The sequence below is a fragment of the Cygnus atratus genome, chromosome 2 (genome assembly GCF_013377495.2).
Source record: "Cygnus atratus isolate AKBS03 ecotype Queensland, Australia chromosome 2, CAtr_DNAZoo_HiC_assembly, whole genome shotgun sequence".
Lineage (NCBI taxonomy): Eukaryota > Metazoa > Chordata > Aves > Anseriformes > Anatidae > Cygnus > Cygnus atratus.
This window is the reverse complement of record NC_066363.1, coordinates 79,765,594-79,785,598: the sequence shown is the minus strand read 5'-3', so window position 1 is coordinate 79,785,598 and position 20,005 is coordinate 79,765,594. Positions and strand designations below refer to the sequence as shown.

Sequence of the window (20,005 nt, the reverse complement as noted above, 5' to 3'; positions counted from 1 at the left end):
GATGCACAACTGCTAAACAGGGCATAAGACAGAAAATGAGAAGACAGCAACTGGTCCATTTCCAGTATGAACAAATTGAACACACAATGGCAGCAAGTGACTACAGACAAGTAGTAGCAAGTCTTACAGACTCCTATTGTGGGCTTCTGTTGTGATTTTTTTGTTTTGTTTTTGTCAATTTTTTCGTTTCTGAATTGTGTTTAATATTTATTTTTTAAAAAAGGGCTCTACAAAAAGCAGAAACATTTATATAAGTCTAGATAACATGAAATCCTCAAAAATAGGTGAGTTTTTGAACTTCTCCTCTCTCCAAGTCCTGACAGTGACAATATTTTATTGTACTAACCAAAGATACACATTTTAGCCAGAAATTAACACAGAAAAAACAGAACACAAATGACTGAAATGGAATTTGATGATTTTTCATTTTATTGTCACTGAAATAATAGCATCACATTTCTAAAATTATCAGAACACTAGACGTCAAAGGTAGATTAGCAATGCTAAATACTTTAAATTACAGAAAGTAGAGTTTTTAGATCACAAATATACATGTGCAGTCAAAGATGCAGCAGAAGATTCAGTTCAGAATGTCAGATGACCTCTTTACACTGAATACTGGAGGGTATTTGATTTCAGGTTAGGTCTTCTGTTCTCTGGTTGTTCTATGAAAATTCCTATTTGGAGGAGGTTTACTAAGCCTAATATATCCTTCGGTACTGACCTTATCTTAGTACGAACTGCTTCGGTACTTAGTCTTATAGAACAAGTTGTTTTTACCTAGTACATTGCAAGATCTAACAATGCATACATTTTTTGAAACTTTGTGTATTATGAATGCATTATCCAATTAGTTACACAGCACTCTAAGTCTATATTAAGATCAGGTAAATGAGAAAGAAAATAGATGTTTTCTGTACGATTAGTTTTGCAATGTTGATCCGCATTCTGATGGGTCTTTGTGACTTGCATCTGTTCAGACAAACTGATGACAAGAGACTCACTTTGCTTCCTTTGATCAGATTCTCCAAATGACAAGTTCACACCAACTCTTCAGAAAATTTTTGCTTCTAGGCTTTTTAACTTCAGATGGAATGAGCTGGACTAACAGATTTGAAACACTGAAATCCATTTTTACCAAGACTCTTTCTAGTTATTTCCTATATATACATATATATATATATTTTTTTTTTGACAGGTAAAAGAAGTCTGGCAGCTAAGTCTAACACCATCCATAAGGGCAAAAACAGAAACATGAAGGCTTTGGACAGCATACGCAGATATTTTTGATTTGGTGCTTTCCAATATAAAAAAGTATTTGTATGGGATATGTTATAACTTCATTTTTCAATTCCCTCTGACTCAGGATTCATTTCTTTTAATGACTGATATGACTTTTATCCTTCATTTGACATTTGACTAGAAAACTGATAATAGAAATCATGGACTGTGTCCAAATGGTTAAAAAACCCACAAAGATAACAGCATGAGAAATGCATATAAAAAAAGAAACTACTCAAATCTAACTTTGAGAATTATCAAAAGAACACATGACTATCAGATCATGGCCTCCAGCTTTTGCAATACATTACAATTTTACCTCCTATGGATCAAAGCTCTTTGCTAAGAAGAAAGAATATGAGAAGAAATAAGCGGGATGGATTACTTACATTTCAAAGCACATTTGCAGCTAAGGACGACTTCAAAGACAGAAGTTATTAGCCAGATTTTGTTCAAAGGAGGAGATGGATATAGAAAGGTTTTGAAATCTCTACTGAAATATTTTAATGTGCATATTAAAAAATTTCAGTGTTCTGAAGGCGATTCCATGCAAGTCCGTTTATTGCTTGGAGGCTGCATACAGAATTGATGCATGAGATTGTAAGCAATTATAATTGAACAGAAATAGGATGTTCTAGAAAACTTCAAGTTTTCACTAACATCCAGAAATCCTATCTAGTATTGCTTTCTTTGGTAAAGTTCTTACATCAGTTTTTAACAACTCATGGAAAAATCTCTCTAAAGGAACACAGAAATGCAATGTAAATATCCTGCCAAATAATTTGCTCGTCTATTACATTAAAGTAGCCAATTAATATACCATAGTCTTCAAAAATCTCTATTCTTGTACATAATAAATTACATTTAATATTTCGTTTTAGGATATATTGATTTCATGCTGGAAACAATCAATATTTTGTAATTAATGTTCCATCAGAAGATGAAAGGTTTTACTAGATGTCAATTCTGTCTGGTCCTCACTTTCCACAAGCACCTCTAATCCAAGTCAGTTACTAAACACAGCTCCAAGCAAAGATCAAGCCAGTTCTTTCAGTAATACTATTGCCAAGAAAGATTGTGGCATAATGACCACACAGACACCTTGTCGACCCCCATGGCCACACTCCCACAAAAGATTACCTAGAAAGATTACGTACATACTGGAATAATCTACCAAGATGAAGAAAAAAAATCAGGAAAATGCCTGCTTCTGCACTGTATTACAGAACATGATTCAGAAATATCTGGGTTCCTTAAAGACGTTTTGTTTAGAACAGCAACTGCGTATTTTTAGATTTTTCGCTCCTTGAAACTGACAATATACATTGCAAAAGACAAGAATTCAATCATTGTAAGAATCTGACAGTTTTCACGTAAATCAGAGAACAATAATTACCTATAGATTCAGAACAGAGCACCAAAATACATGAATCTTCCTCATGTTTGTGAATTTCACTATTCCTCTACCTCAGCAACAAAGGTCACATAAGAAAAATGACAGTTTCCCGACATTCTTGTTTCTTTTCTGTGGTTCAACACTGGTTGCTATTTCAGACTAATAGAGAGAGGAAACTTCAGAACGAAGAACCTTTACAGAATTATGTTTAAGCATCCTCTTCTGTACTTTTGTACTTGCCAGTGTTTCTGCTCGGATAAAGCACAGTAGATAAAGCAGAGATAGTGATATGGAGCAGAGGTATGACAGCTTGCATCACTTCAGGTTTCATAAGCTAAAAAAATGTGAACAAAGGTCACAGCATGGACAATTTTTGGGTGGTTATGATGTTAAGCAGCATTATTTGACAGGAAGAAAAATAAGCAGCATGTTTTAGAGAGATTTTCTGATTTTCTCTGGAGAAGCTGTGAATAGATAAATATCTGCATCTTAGAAAAAAGCATGGATTATAGTAACATAGCTCACATGCAAAAGAGACTACTATAAAATTTTCAGATGTAAAAGAAAAACATTCTCTGCCTTTGAAAATTGAAAATCCTGAAATTAAAATTCCACAGCCTTAATTTCAGTACTACACGAAGCAAAAAGCCCTGTCACTTTGAAAAAATCTTATATGATCCAGAAATCAAATGGGAAGAGAAGAAAAGCACTACAATTAAGATTTGTAGCAAAGATGACTTGTGGAACTGAGAAACCCTAAATGTTGTGTTTTTTGTTTTTTTTTTAAAGCATGTTTGATCTAAACATACACTATGTTTAACCAGATGATTCACTGCAGATCTGTACATCAGAAAGCTGTTACCTAGCTCGTAGTCACAGACTACTACATGGAACACATTGTGTTTCAGCTAAATATTAGAAGGCAGTAGGTTTCTATTGTCAGAAACTGTGTCCAAGTTTCAAGAATATTGCTTGTTTAAGTCATATAGAAATACACCTGCCTGAAAATTTACAATAATTATAGTAGAAACATCTGAAGTCTGACGCATTGTTAAGTGACTAGTTAAACCACCAGTGTGAAGTCTAGTCATCTTCAGGAATGTTCATTTAAATACACTGCTGCTACAAACAGCAAGGCAAATTGTGAAGTCAACTTTCTATTATTCCTAAATCATAAGAACTTACCTGCTACTCTTTCGTCTGTTTCCCTATTGCCATCATCAGAGTATCTTGCAAAATCTAAGGAATCAAGAGTACTGATGCTTCCAGCGCGATCTTAAGAAAAAATAGAAGAGAAAAAGAAAAGACATCTTAAAAAGTCCTGAAGAGTTGACTAGCTTTAATGAAGAAAGTCGAAACATCTTATTTCAGCTACTATTAATAAAAGGCTACATATGCTGCATGACTGAAATTTCACTACGTTTTCCAAAAAGTCTGTCTCTAAGCAGGTATAAATAACCAGGATCAGAGTACATCAGTAAGTTTTTAAAAATACAGCGCTACACCAAGATCAGTGAACAGGCGCTATAACAGATTCCCTTTCCCCACTCCCCAAAAGACAGCCCTTCCGCCCTCCAGACAGTATGTCAAGAACAGCATATAGTAGCTCCTTCCCTTTTCCACAAGGGCCACAGACCTCTTCTTGGACTTAAATGAGTACACATAAGAAACCATGCAGATACAAACTCCTTTGTAACAAGCTGCAAGCAGTTCTGTTCCCCTTTTTAGTATTTTAAGTCACATTAATGTAGCCAAACACTTTACAGTACTTCTTTTACTTCACTGTATTTTAAATCATTATATTTTCTATTTACTCAGCATTATCTCCTGACTCTAACCATTAACTCCAGTACAAACTCACTTGATACAACATTTACTAATGAATGCATTATCTAGCAAAATTAAAGCAAAACAAGCACAGTTCTTGGTACTGCAGTTGTAATACTCATGTTCTAGAATTTAATTTTTAAATCATTCAAGAAATTTAGAAACTAGTATAAGGTTTTGATATGACCACTAACTTTTCCATTTCAGCAAAAGAAATGTATACTATCCTGATAATTTCAAGTCTGTTAAGTAAGTACACATTCACCTTTTTATTAGAAAAAACGTGCAATGAAATAGCTCAAACAGTGACAGAACCCAAAATAAATAGAATACATTCCTAACACAATTGAACATGCAAAATTATATTAAGTAATCTAAATCTTTCTCCTCCTTTGGAAACTAATTTCTGTGTAGCTCTGCAGACATCATTTTAATTACATTAGAATTGTTGTCACTTTAACAAAGAACAAATTCCACATGGCTGTCAAAAATTGCACCTCTCAGAGGGAAGAGAAGCAATTTCATCACTTCTTTGTCACATTCTGTCACGACTAACACTATTGAAAGTATTTAAATCTAAAAGAGTACTTCTGCATTGTGTCAGAAATTAAAGTATCTATTATACAGACTGATTGAAAACCTTATGCTTATCTGGAAGACTTCTGAGAATAACAAGTTTGCTAGTTCAAGCAGAGGTATTCTGCTCCACACTACAGTGCATGGCAATCCTCATTTGTCTATTTGCATCAAGTACGTGGTAGTGTACGCTATATGTATAATAGTATCTAACCATGTTTTTTTTTGCCACAACTATGCTTTGCTATCCAGGCGAAGAAATAGATTGTTCCTCCTGAATACATCCCGTTTGGTATTTAGTTTTAAACCTTACCGTTCATTTGCAGGTTCTGATCTTTCTGCAGTTTTTCCAGACACTAACCTGATTTAAGAATTCCGTTTAGGCTGCTTCACAGTGCTTAGCATCATGAATTTTGAATGCACGGCGAGAAAGTCTTCTCATCTGACTTTTCTGAACGCCTAACACTGTTTGGAAAGCGCTGCTGCAGTTTATTTCGTTTGGGGCTGCAAGTTTTCTCAGTTCAGTTTTTTGAAATCAAATTCAAGACTCAAGTTAAACAAAGAAACAGCATACAAATAAAGATCTCAATGAAAAAACGATGTTTAAGGAAGGTGACCCAGTCTCAGACATAGCGCCATTGTGGCAAAGCGCAGCCCAATTTTCGATTTCTCTTACAAAGCAGGTAACATCAAAAAAGCAATTCCCAAACTTTCAGGTAAAGTCGATCACATCAGAATTATCCAAGCATCCAAAGCTGGACGCAACAAAACCTTGTTCACATGACTGGCAGCATATTTCAGAGGCAAAGGCTTCCCCAAAACTCGTAAATCAAACCCAGCCACGAAACACAAACTTATTTGCCAAAGCAACAGCCAGAGGCTTCTTGAAAAAGAAGTTGCCTAGAAAACAGCATGGTGTCATCTACGTCAGGTGTCATCCTGTATCAGGATGTATGCAATGGAGGCTATTTAAGATTGTACCAGCAGCTGTAAATCAAAAAGTTCCCCGCCAGTGAACACGCACCAGTTTTACAATGTTAATAGTACTTGTATAAACCAAATAAAACCATACACTCTGGCGATTTTAACATCCAGAAACTGCCTTAAGCATCATCTAGACGCACACCAGCAATTTGTGGGCTTAAAACTTGTACATTCACTGTTTAGACTTCTCATCGCCATCACAGTATTCATAACAGCAAACATCTGACACTCTTATATACAGGTTGGTAAACGAATCTCCCTCACATATAACTTTCCTTCTCAAAAACATAATTAAACTTGGTGCTATCATCACTAAACCAAGTCAATCTTTGTACTTGAAGAACGCGGAGATAACGGGCTTCCATCTGTAGATACGGTTTCCAATGAAAAATGACTATTTATCATTGTGGTGAAACCTGAATCTACACTAAGGAGTGTGTAGGCCACCCAAAAACATGATGTAGGAAAAGAAACATTAGCAGTATACACAAACAGGCTGCACAGGACTTCCCCAATTCAGTGTCCCTCTAGGTAATACACATTGCAGATGTTGGGAAATTACAGCTTCTACAACACAAACTAAATGGTTAGTTTGGGTAACATAACAAGACTTCTATCACTACTTTGCTGTAGTATAATGCTTTTAAAATATGCGGTGTGGCTACAGCATGGGCTCCTATCACGGTGCCCACACGGACCTCACCGACCTCAGCTAGACTGGCAGCCTCTGCCCCGAGGCACCGATGCTCATGAGCCAAGGGGAAAGTGGGCAGCAAAGGCAGCCCCGTTCCTCCCACCCAGAGCCAAAGCACTTCACCAACATGAAATGCAACCTCGCTCCTTACTACCTCCTTTATAGGCAGTCGTCCGTGGAGACTTACCTCCCAAGACCGATGCCACCATCCAGAAAACTATACAACAACATTTTATAACCTCAAGGTTTATGCTTCCATAAAGCATATACCTGCACAGCAAAGGATCAGATGGGGACGTCGGTACCTTCCCTGCAGGCCACACAATGGCCTCATTCACCCAGAAAATTAGCAGGGTTGTTTGAAGGAGAGCAATCGGGATAGGAAGGGTTGTGCTCAGCCCATGCAGCTCACCTAAGGAATGTGAAACATCACCATTTTTCTCAAGTAGAAGTAGTTGCACTCTGAGTGGAAGTATCGCAACTAAAGCATTCGGGAGAGAGAACTACTTTTTGAACCAACTGGGAAAAACACAATTTATTTATTTTTTTTTTAGGAAAGACAGTATGTTTCTTTAGTTAACATCTATTTAATGAAAAAGAAAAATCTTAGCTTCATGCTATTTGGCAAGGAAAAAATCAAAGCAGAACTCTGCAGAGGGAAAGAGCTAAAGAAGAGAAATATGCTTTGGCTGACCTCCGTTTCTGTTCTAGCAAAAAAAAAGCAAGGCAGCAGTGAGAAGCCATTTTGCTGTTATTACATGCATGTTCTCACCAACAATCTTCTGCGCATAGATTTTGTATTCCTTTATATGTTTTCTGAACTAAAACACCTTTATTTTTAATCAGTAATTCCTTTCGAGTAAAAGGAAAACAAACCCTGCTGTCAGTTTCATATTTCAGAAATATCAAAACAATGTAACAGGAACAGTGCTGACAAGGAGGTATTAAAAAGCGTAGCCCTGCGATGTGGCGAGACAGAGTGCCAGGGATGCACAGAAAGCAAGCAAGAGAGGGGTAGGCTTTTGATACCTCCTGCTAGTGAAACGCCAGGAAATAGACTGGGATAGTAACAGAGAGCCTGTATACGTCTTGTCTCCCACTTGAGCCACTGGAAAGGTATTAAGAAAAATCAAAAAGCTAAGAATCATATTTGATACTCAAAGCTAAGTTTTTTAAACCATCCGTTGAAAAAATGGAACTGCTTTCATATCGTTTGTGAAGGTAAAACTCAGGCTCATCATTATGTTTTGCTCACTGCCTTATCTTTTAAAATATTGCTTCATTCCAAAGGAAAAAAAAAAAATCCAATTCCCTTCTTATTCCCAGACCTGTCACCTGTATTATGTGCAGGTTTCTGCTGACAGCTTCTGTTCCTTGGGCGTATTCACCTCTTTCTTTCAATGCAACCTGAGCGTAACTGTCTAAGGGAGGAAAAAACAGACAAACCAAAATCAAAACAAAGTGGTAGCTCCTAGCACTAGCATATATAAAGATAAGGCTAAGTTTTGTTCACTCTGATGGTAAAAACAGTTTATTTCAACTAATTTATCTAAAGGGATGCAACAGGAATCACATCAACCACAAGGTACAAAAATTAAGCAGAAATAAATTGCCATCTTCTACATTAGTACTTAATATTCTTTATGTAAGCATATCACCATGTATCTGCTAAAGACAGACAAACCAAGCAATACTGCTTCTTGATGAAAATGCTCAAGAAATAGTATAGATCTTTTTAGAAGCTATTCGCATTTACTTTGACAACAGGTAAATTTTTAAAAATACTTGTTGGTAAAGCAGCCATCAGTAAAGCAGTTGTCATGTTTTCTTAAGATAACAAGAAATCCTATCACTGCGTACTAGCAATTAACCAAGCACAGCATCTGAAGACCAAGATCTTTTTCCCTGAAATTCAAGAAGTAATAAAGGTAATACCATTAGGGATTCAAAGTGGATTCGTCTTTTGCAAGCATAAGCGTTCACTTGTACTGAAAAATTTCTGTAGCAAAACTGCTACCACACTTTAAACTGATGAGGGTAGTAAATGGCTGCTGGCAATTTGGTTTAGATGAGCATCCATACAAAGCGAGAGGCAATGCAAAGAGAATTCTTCACCATGAAGACCAAAGGTAGCTTTTCACTGGATATTTGATACACTAGGACCAAATCTTTTCCATTTTAAGCCAGGCTTCATGTGCATCTTATGCAAGAAGATACAGCTGTAAGAAGACAGCTCATATATATGACAGGAAGATGCAAATGTTTTCAAGACAGTAAAAGTTCAAAGTTCATTAATCTAGCTTAAAACTTACGCCTATCATGCTATTATGAAAACACCATCTAGACTCTTCAGAAGCCCATCCTCACACATCATTCTTTGGAGAAGAAAAAAAATCACTACATTTCACCAGAAAAGGAAACAGAAATGGAAAGCAAAGAAAACACTCCTGGAAAACACTAAACCTACATGTTTAATACAGTTCTACTTGTCATTTATCGTAGCCTTACTAAGGCAGGAACGTGGCCTGGAAACACATCACAGACCTGGAAAAAAAACATTATGGAATGTTGTTCATGCTATCAGATATCAGAAAGTATTTATAGAGAATTTTGAGTATTCGAGCTTGCAAAGTTCCAGAAGCTCACCTTCCAGAAGCATGGACTTTTTTTTTTTTTTTGAAACACTTCAGAGAAGGTCAAAATGCTTTGACATTGGTGTTAGAAGTATTGCCCAAGCAACTTGATCTACCAGAAGTAATTTATTTGACAACACACACTCTTCACTAAATTAAATTTTAATTACGTAGGATTTCAACCTTAATGAGGCCTCCTTAACATTAGATTTCCAGGTTGTACCTCTCCGCAGTTTTAGATATAAGTTACTCTTCATTCTTGAACTGAAGATAGAAAATTTGTTCTGCAGAAAACAGATAAAGAAACAGGGAATTGCTAAGGTTTATTTTTCTTATGAATTAAAAAAACAATTCAACCAACAGACATGCTATATAATTTACTGTTATGCTACATATAACAGTAAATTAGACTCCAAATTTTATTAGCTGTAGTATAATGAAAGTAGTTGGGAATTATAAATGTCAGGAAACCATGTAATTACAATTATATTTGAGAGAATCCAAGAAATAAATTCTGATTACGAGATACTCTCAGATCCATAAGAGATAAGCTACACATGTTGACTACTGCAGTGCTTTCCAACCTACAACCCATGGACTACTATCAAGGCAAGCTTTAGGATAGGTAAGGGTGTGATTGCATGCAACTTTAGAAAGTATACAGAAGTTTCTCCTGTTATGAAGCTCTTCCTCCTCCTAATCTACACATTAAAGTACAGTCAAATTTTCTATCCCAAGGAAGCTAAGGTCATAAGGAAAGCAAAGCTGATTTTTCTGAAGGTGTCTGTAAGTCAAAGAGACTGGAAAAAACACTCCATATCCATCTGAAGAAGCCAACAGTACAACATTTTACAGAGTACAGCTCATCTTTATATTTAGGACATCCAACATAATTTTCAGGTTCACAAGAAGATAATAGGCAAACCAGCAGACTGGTAACAGAACCCAACTGACAAGTTTCCTTAGAAACTACTCAGGTCTGCCACTTTTTTTCTTTTTCTTCTGTGCTAGAGTAAAAATAGAAGAATTGCTTATGTTCAGGCCTAATACTAGTGTCAGAATACGTATTTTAGATCTAGTTCTGTTGGTGGTACAGAAGTCAGCAGACTAGGTATTACACCTACCTTAAACGTTCAAGACCTAGTCTAAACTAGCCCTTTCAGTCACACAACAGCTTGCTTGCTCTCTTCTAGAGCACTGGTCTATAGAAACATGTCCTTGAATTACTCACATCTTCAGCTGTCTTGCACAACATCACAGGCAGAAACAGCAGGAACTGAGGAAACTGGGCATGGACACCACGTGGGAGAAAGAATAAGCACGTGCAAGCGGTAAAAGAGGAAGTTTTAACTCCAAATTAGTACCAAAATGCAAATATGTGTATGTGAATAAACCAACTGGCAAGAGGGGTGCACTCACAGATGCAGAACAAGATAAAAACGCAAACAGCTTGAATGGAGATCTCTCTACACTGAGGAATCTGACATCAATAACACTTTGAAAAGCGATTATCAATTCACAGCTTATATTTGTAGCCACATTATGTAGCAACTGAAATAGGTATTTTGCGTAGTATCTTGTGCAATACATATGAATAAACGAACAATTTAATTCCCCATGAACGATACAGCGACTTTCTTTACTGTAAACCTTGCTGGACTTGACAAGACGACAGTGGAGCAATATCACTTTGCGAAGTCTTAACTGGCTGCTGCATTTAGAAGTTCTGATATGGTTCAGCTTCTTCCCAGCTTCCCACTGCTGCATCAGCCAGCAGCGCAAACTAGATCCACAGCAGCAGATACACGATCTACCATAAAACCTATCAGGAAAGAACAGACTTAGTGGTCAAGTTTTTAAATCAATTTGAAATTTCATAGTGAACATAGTGAGCAGATCGACACGCTCCACATTGCTATGCTAACTCTGATATGGAACTAGGGGCCTTTAAGGCCATCTATTGCATCAGGCACTGAATCGTACACACCCAGTCGATGAGCGTCTCTTTCACCCTCGCCCAGATGTTCGTTCTTTGATGAATTTTCCAAATTGCTACGTGCTCGAAAGAAGTTCTCAGAGCACCACCAAATTAAAGGGAAACTAAATTAAGTACAGCTCCTAGAATAAAATTAACTTTGAGCCACCAGAGCAATCCACTTACAAGTCACCTAGAATTTTAACAGGTGTTCAAGGTGATCAGATCATGCTAGCCCACGACGGGAAATCCAAACCAGTGTGAAAACAGATGATCAACACATTCACCTACTTCATGCTTCTACTACTTCAAGAAAACTTCTGGGAAGCATATGAGGGTTAAAGCCTTAAAACTACTTGGAGAAAGCTAATCTATGCTTGCTGACCATGAACAGCAGAAAAAAATAAATCACCAGTTATGTATAACAAATGCTTTGCTATATAGATTACAATAAAAAGATAATGCTTTCTCTTATGGAAAGGCATGAGCAGAAGCTCCCGTGCAGGACGCCATACAAGCACAAGAGCGATCCCGCAGCCTAGCAGAGAAATAGCACGCTCACAAGCCACTGACTGGGGTTAAGATACAGATCCAGGCGCGCACAGGCTGACCTCGCAGAGAGCCTCCCAGCAGCAAACATACCGCCCTGGTACGTCTGCTTACAGCGCAGACACCCACGTTACTTGAGCCCGAAAAAAACTCAGTTGGCCCTGCTAAAAGCCACTGAGTGTTGCTGCAGCGAACAAAAAGACCCCAGGGGCAATTTACCTTGGGGAAAGCACCAAGGCTCCAGCTGCCAGAGCTTCCCAAAAGAGAAGAGCTAAGGGAGAAGCACGGTGCTGGGGCATGACTTCCAGCCCGATCCCAGCTTCAGCAGAAATTAGGAAAGCATCAACAGAATCAAGTTAGCTCCATATGCTCTGTGTTGCAGCTCTGCCTTTCCCAACGCATACAAATCAGCTTGCAATACAAGGATTTTTCCTTTCTCTGCAGTAACCCAGCTTTTAGTGATATTCTCTGATGCCAGGCAAAATTATCTTGCATCAATCCAGTCCTTAAGTGGCTGACTTTGATGAGGAACTACTTAACATGCACAGATGACACCCACCTTAATTCTCAAGCACCGTCTTCACTCAGTTTTCACATTATTTCACCTCCAGCATATTCTCCTTTCCCTGATTTTTACACTTATCTCAGGATAGTAGTAAATTTTCCAATTAAGTTTTAACATGTCTAAACTGATTTTAATATTTTTTCATTTCTTTATAAAAAACTAAAACTGAGAAACTAGAGACTGAAGCATCTCTCCCACAAGGAAAGGCCAAGAGAGCTGGGACTGTTCAGCCTGGAGAAGAAGAGGCTTAAGGTGGGATCTCATCCATGTGTACCAACACCTGGAGGGAGGGTGCAAAGACAAGGACGTTACTCAGTGGTGTCCGGGGACAGGACAAGAGGCAAAGTGCACAAACTGGAACACAGGAGGTGCCATCTGAACATCAGGAAACACTTTTTTTTTTTAACTGAGCAGTGTCAGAGGTTGCGCAGCAAGGTTGTGGAGCCTCCCTCCCTTCTTGGAGGTATTTGAAAGTCGCCTGTCAAACGAGTATTTGCTCATTTTTACCCTGCCCCACCAACATCAAACCAACATGAAAAAGTACTTGTTGTATAAATAAGATTTTTTTTTTCCTGTGAGTTTTTATGTAATAGTATTTCCTTCAATTCAAAAGCAAAGTTACATCACCACCGTGCAGAGCTGTACTGCAGGAAGGGAGGAAGTAAATTGCCTGTCCCCTATGGTGCACAGAGGGGAAGAGCTCAGTATTTCCCAAAGGCTTTTTCAGCTTGGTCTATTTAAAATCAACATCAAAAACAACACCTCTAAAAAAACCTTCTTGTCCAACAAACTCAACATACACTTTATACCATGTCTTAGTCATTTGTATTGTAACTAAAAATCCAAAGCCTACCGGCTTACCTACAATTTTCAGCCTTTGCCCAAGAGGTATCAAATGCAGTTTTATCAAGCCTACATCTTCATAATATCCTAGAAAATCAATGACAAGTCATACATTTAATGTGAATAGCTGCAATGCCGAACACGCAACAAAATCAGGTTTTAGGATATATCTCCATGTGCTGATAGGAAAGATACTTCTGATGCTGTATTTTAAACAGTTCCAAATATAAGAACGATTTAACTCAGAATTTGTTAGAAATGTTAATTTGGTTTGAAAGTATGAGAACCCCCTGAAACTTCCGTTTTCCATATTTTCATTAATTCTGAGTTTACAGAATACAATTGTTAGAAATTTTAAATTTACCAGGATGGACTTTGCACGCAAGTCAGCTTCCAACACACTTGGATATCACTACCTAATTCATCATGGCTTGCCTGCAAATGCTAGACAGTTCTTTTAATATCAGGCAATGAATCTTGTGTAAATTTCCAGCAAGCGTGCTCTCGGCAGAACAGAATTTACAAGTTGCATCTTCTGTCACGAAAACGACAATTCTCAGAGGAAGAAAAGCTGCAGGAAACTCCATATACTTTGCAGAGAATTGAAATTACACACGGGGAAGCTTGAGAAGCTGCCGACCGCTGGCTCTCAAACGCAATGCTCTCGCTGATGCCCTTGCTCTCCCCCTCCTCTCCACACAACCACCTCTCCCTTCCCCACCAGCAGAACTGGTCGAAGGGAACGTGTGCTGCTCCAGCACCCAGTCTGCCCATTTTGACGAAACTTTCAAACAAGGCACGGCTCAACTCTCCCGTGACTGCACTAGCTACAGTGCCTATACACGGGTTCACTTCTGCTTTCCCCAGCACGGAAAACCAGCAGCAGCTCTGGCACAGGAACAGAAGAGAAAGCCAGGGCCCGTGCAGCTAGATTCCCCAGAGGGTACCCGCAAGCACCCTAAGAGTGGAAGGGCGCACAAATAAGTTACTGCAAGGTAACGCCTGGTGTGGCCATAGGAACCCTTGTTACCCAGTGACAACCTGAGCTGTGCCTGCCTCCTCCCGGGGGATGTCAGCCTGCCCTGCTTCGCCCATCTCTGCCGTGCGTACCTCGTGCTGCCTGGTCGCATCATTTCTTTGTGTCGCTGCACCATTACGGGCACGAACCCATCTTCAGATCCACCAAGACACCCCAGAGCGCTCCAATACAGATATCAACCGAAGATTCACTCGGTGGCTGTAGCTATCAAAAATTCAGCTCCTCTTTCCTTCAGCATTACATACAGGTATTTTCTGTCCTTTTGAAGAGACAACATTCAGCGTCTCCCACCTGTCCGTAACAGCAGTTCTGACTCCCTCTTCACCTGCACCCTTCAATCCTTTCCTTCACAAGAGGAGGACCTTTCCTAAAACAGGTATTAAACCCACTGTCTCACCCACAAGCCGTCAGATCACCATTCATAAAGAAACCAATGAAAGTTTTAAGCTGATAACCAAAGCAAAACAATACAAGGCAGAACCCTAGTCATCAGAACAACAGATATTACATCTTCTTCTCAGTTTCCAATCCTATTTAGATTGCCATTAAAGCTGTGGGAGCTCTTTTGACATAGTCCTCTTCTGAAATACATTCATTTAAAGCAAAAATCTGATGAAACGCAGAACACGACAGGGACGCGTACAGTCACAGCATCACTGTGCCTGTAGCTCAGGGTTCAGAGCTGTGATGAAGCCTCTCCCTTCTTGTGATAGCATCATCAATGTGCTCTTCCTGCGCCCTTCTTCCAGTAGGACCTAGCTGAATTCCAAAGGCTATAAGCAAAAACAGAGATACTTCATTGTATCTGAAACACACACATAAATCCCAAACTGCAAGAAAACCCTGCAGTTTACTGCACAGTAGCAGGATCAACTCTCCCTATATTTGTGCCCACAGGTTAACTTAATATAACTGGATCAACCCCCTGGCAAATTACAAAAAATTTTACTTTTGAAATATCCAGAAAAAAAAATCATCCCCTGAAAAATGGGGCAGCAGACAAGTTTAACCCCTTTATGATTTTCTTTAAAGCCTTTTCAAATTTTTAAAATATTTCTCCTTTATAAAGAAGAAAATAAAAGGCAGATTTTGAGACTAAAGCTAACTCTAACAGCGTAAGCTGCATCCCTTCAGGAAACAGCATTCACCAAGCGTAATACTCACAGGGCACCATACCAAACACATAAGAAATACAAGTTTTCATCACCTGCTACTCTCAAGCCTGAATTATGGCTGTCAACTTAAAGGACTTATTGGCACAACGTTTGAGGCCGGGCAACAACGATGAGACATTTGAGCCGCTGGATTATTTCCAATCTTTAAGTGTCTCAATTTATATGATACAACGGTGATGGGGAAGGGACCGTAATTGTACTTTTAAAACGTAGGTGCTAACCAAAGCCTCCTCAGAGATCTGGAATACCGCGTGAAGCAGGGACTTCCAAACTACACCACTCATATGACTGGCATTAGAAGAGTGGTAGCAAAATGGTCTAGCAGGTTGGTCACCACTGCTATTGAATCCAATGGAAGAAGCAAACATGCAAATTTGGGAAGACCTAAGCAGCGATGCAGGATATGAAGGATGACTGCACACAAGCGCTTTGCGACTACCGGAGCAGCGCTGACTCCTTCACAATGTCAGTTTTTTTAAATTCCAGAAACGAAAGTGTTAGACACCATACACCTCTCCCTGTTTTTCATTACAGTACAGCTTTATCTCTGTTTGCAGCTGTGACATATTGCTGCTGCAAAATGGAGGGGTGTTTTTTTCCAAAAATACAGGAGAACCTAGTCATCTGACTATCAACTGCTTTGTAACCAAGCGCTCTGAAGCACAGTTCAGAGACAAAACAGCCTCTAAGTCACTAGTTGGCCACATGATGCTAGTTCTTTAGCTGCTAGGATACTTCATTAAAACCTCTTTGTAGTAGTCCATAAAGAGAAAAGTAAGGGAAAAAAGCCCAAGACTGCATATATTTTATATATATGGTTATATATATATGGTGCTAACCATATAACCGTATTTTAGCTTGCCTAAAACACCAAAACCTGCCGATGAACACTTGCAGTGAAATTCTCCCATTCTGCATATGAATGCATATACAGTGCAAAGCTGCCCATTGCTCAGTGGAAATCCTCAGGCAGCATTCCAGACATGCTTCACATTCAGTGCCAGTCACCTTTTCCACATCCACTCAGACTACGGAAAACCTCAGCACACAACCAGAGTCATCTAACCTGGGAGTAGGGGATAGCAGGTGCAGGGCCTGTGCTGAGAATGAACTCTGACTTTAGGCATCAACACAACTTTTTCTTTATGCTGAACACGTGTTTTGTTTTTTTTCCCCACTGAAGCACAAAATTCAAGTGACCTTGAAATGTCAATCATACCAAATTCTACTACCTTCCACATCAATAGTTTCTACGAAGAAAACTGCAGTTTTATGCTCAAACTCATTTTGGCATATTAAAGTTCTCACTTGAATACCCACATACGAATTCTTTGCAAGTCTGCACGATTGCAGGAATAACAGACCACCTCTCAACAGCTTAACTTCACCGCTAACTTAGGAAAACACTCGCTCACTGCTGGATCAGACCTGTGGTTTATTTATCTGATCAAATACAATACCCGCTGCTGAAGAAGAAAATGAAAAGAATTCTTGCAAGGACCTTACAGTTTTCAGCCCATCAATCTTCTGCAATCAATTTTAACATTTGGATATTGGCTTAAATTCAGAGATATGAGTCCTTATCAGTTCTCGTTAACATTAACCAGGCTCAGGCTGAACAGCACCGACACAAATCACTAGCTCTGCACTAGATCTCCACATCTCAAGAAATCTGATGACAAAAGAAGTTTGAAAATCTACTTGAGCTATGCAAAAATACATTTTTCTCATTGTTCTGGATCTGACACCTATCAATGTCAGTCAATGTTAATTGTCTTTTGAAATGCTTTTGAGACAAGAAAAGCACACAACTTCTGTTATAGACACTGGATTTCAAGACGCTTCTATGTAACTTTTAACCTAAGGTCTAGCATATCTATTTTTACCATGCCCCAGTATTGTTACACTGCTCCAAAAACACGTTTTAGCCCCCCTCCTCTCCTCACCTCCTTCCCCCCTTGTTTAATAGTTGCATCCTGCTGCCATGCATTCAGCAGGTCAGCACAATGATCATAGAGATGTTCTCACATAAATGTACATTGCTGTAGAATGCCCCAATTTCTGGGGCGTGTAACACCAGTTACACAGGCTGCTGTTCTCCTAATCCTACTGGAGTATGTACATCATCAACAACTGGAAACAGCATATCATGTTCGCATAGAAAGGAGAACGTTTAGTCAATTGGATGAATTGCCTGGAAGCCCCAAGAAAGCTGCTTTTAAGGAAACAGAAGTTTTTGTTGGCCCATGGCCTTGAAGCATGAGCTTCTTCCAGCGTTCACCAATCTTATCATGAAAGCAACCACACTTAAGCTCTCGGTAGGAGAAAGCTAAGTATGAAATTCTAAGCATTCGTAAACAAGACAAGCAGCGTATAAACAACACGGCAGGCATTGAAGAAAAATTCCATCCAGCTTTTAAAATACATTGAAAAAAACGATAAAAGCTGAAAGCCTATATGCCTCCTACAATCCAAGTCATCCAGATACCACCAGTTCTTTCCAATTTTTAAGTCTGACTGCAGGTCTTTGCAACATTAGAAACTTTATTGTAAAGTAAACGGAAGTATAGGACTACGTGCAGAACGCCACTAGGTATCTTGGAATATACGTATAGATACCCCTTTCAACAGTCTGCTGAAAAGAACAGCGTTCATTTCAGCGCTGGTCAGGAGTTCATTAAGACCTCAAAAGTCAGGTGGCTGGGCAACTTCTCTCTCTCAACGCCACTTCCATTAGCTACCAGGTTTTTAGAACTCTACTGTTCTCAACAGCAGCATCGTTAAATCACACAAGTAATTCTATTCTAAGCCATCTGCTCTACTACTAAAACCTAAAAGCTTTTAAGGCCAGCTATGCCACACCTTTCAAAACACCCTCGCCACTTCCAGTAGGTACGTTAGTCCAGTATATTTCCCCCCACCCCAAGAGGTGATCCCCGAAACAGACAGCCCAAGACTGCAAGCGCCTGGAAAGCCTGGCAGCACTGGTTATCGGAAACACTGCGTTAGTCGTGTGCGACCAGGCAGTACCCGTGGAACTGAGGCCCACCCTTGGGCGCCTAAGCACCGCGCTGACAGGAATACCGCGCTGGCTCCTGACAGCCTGTTTTTGACAGCCGCTGCGTGGTCCTGTGCAACGTGCTCTGGGTGACCCTGCCTGAGCAGGCGGCCGGACCAGGTGGTCTCCGGAGATCCCTTCCAACCCCATCCATTCCGTGAGACTTTAAAGGGAGGGGTCGGGGGTTTTGCAGCCCTTCAACCATGCAGCACACGCGTTCCTTCTTGAGGGGAGGTACTCGGGAGGGCACACGAGGCGCCACCTCAGCTCCTGCCCCGTGCCCGGCCTCCACCGTCAGGCCGAGGCTCCCCAGGACCCGCGAGCAGGACGGCGGCAGCCCGGCCGCCCGCCCCGTCCCCCCGGCACTTACTGAGCTGCCCGGGGCCGGGCTCCCTGCCGCCGGCCGCCCCCAGCACGCTGCCGGCCAGGCCTCCCCCGGCGCCGGGCGGCGTGCCGCTCTGCCTCTCGAAGTTGCCGGGGTTGGAGAAGAAATCCCGCAGGCGGGGCAGCTCGCGGCCGCTCTCCAGCAGCTCCGTGTGCAGCTCCAGCGCCGTCAGCAGGAACTGGTCCCGCAGCAGCTGCGCCGCCATCGCGTCCATCGACACCCGCGGCGGCTCCCCCGCCGCCCCGGCCCCGGCCCCGCCGCCATCGCCCGGCGCCCCCGCCGCCCGCGGGCCCGCCGGCTCCTCGGGGCTGCCCGGCTCCTCCCGCCGCGGCTCGGCCGGCCCGCCCGGCTCCGTGCTGCTGCTGCTGCCGCCGCCGCCGGGCCGCCCGCCGCCGGGCTCGTCCTCCTCCGAGTCGCTGAGGAAGGGGTTCACGCTGCTGCCGCCGCCCCCGCCCGCCGCCGCCGCCATCTTGCGGCGCGACGAGACCGCGGCGGGGCCCGCGCGGAGCCGCCTCGGCGGGGACAGGGACAGGGACGGGGACGGGCCCGCCCCGGCTGCTGCGGGCGCTGCCGCCGGCGACGTGAGGCGAGGCCCTCCCACGCGTCCGCCCGCCCGCCGCCCACTGCGCTCCGCAGCCCGCCCCGCGGCCTCTTCCGGCTCGCCGCTCTCGCGAGCGCTGCCCGGCCAACGGCGCCGTCCCCGCTGCCTGTGGGGGCGTGGGCGGGGCTGGGGTGGGGGCGTGGTTTGCCGGGGGTGGGCGGGGCTTCTTGGAAGCGGGGGCCGCGGACGCGGAAGGGGATCGTGGCCGGGCGCGCGGCGGGAGGCGAGTGAGTTGTGGCGCCTGCGCAGTGCGCGCTGCGGGGAGCGGGGCCTTGGGGAGGGGAGGGGAGAGGAGAAGGTCGGGGGTCGGGGGTCGGGGGACGGGGGACGGGGGACGGGGGTCAGGGGTCAGGGCTGGGCTGGGCTGGGCTCTCGCCGCCGTCAGAGTGAGGGGCTGCGTCCTCACGGCTCATGGAGTCCCTCC

The 20,005-nt window shown here is 41.7% G+C and overlaps 2 protein-coding genes across 5 annotated transcripts in view; one reads left to right on the top strand and one right to left on the bottom strand.

Moving 5' to 3' along the window:
* The window catches only part of RELCH (RAB11 binding and LisH domain, coiled-coil and HEAT repeat containing), a 74,268-nt gene extending 54,819 nt beyond the window's left edge, over positions 1-19,449 (bottom strand). Inside the window, exons 1-2 of the mRNA XM_035552786.1 lie at positions 18,966-19,449; positions 3,863-3,952 (exon numbers count right to left, since the gene is read on the bottom strand). Of these exons, the coding sequence (XP_035408679.1) occupies positions 3,863-3,952; positions 18,966-19,449 (574 nt within the window). The remainder of the gene's footprint in view (positions 1-3,862; positions 3,953-18,965) is intronic.
* A 293-nt stretch (positions 19,450-19,742) lies between these two features.
* PIGN (phosphatidylinositol glycan anchor biosynthesis class N) overlaps positions 19,743-20,005 on the top strand; it is a 111,179-nt gene continuing 110,916 nt past the window's right edge. For all 4 annotated transcript variants that reach the window (XM_035552757.2, XM_035552753.2, XM_035552754.2 and 1 more), the window contains exon 1: positions 19,743-19,808. The gene's annotated coding sequence lies outside the window, so the exon portion shown is untranslated. The remainder of the gene's footprint in view (positions 19,809-20,005) is intronic.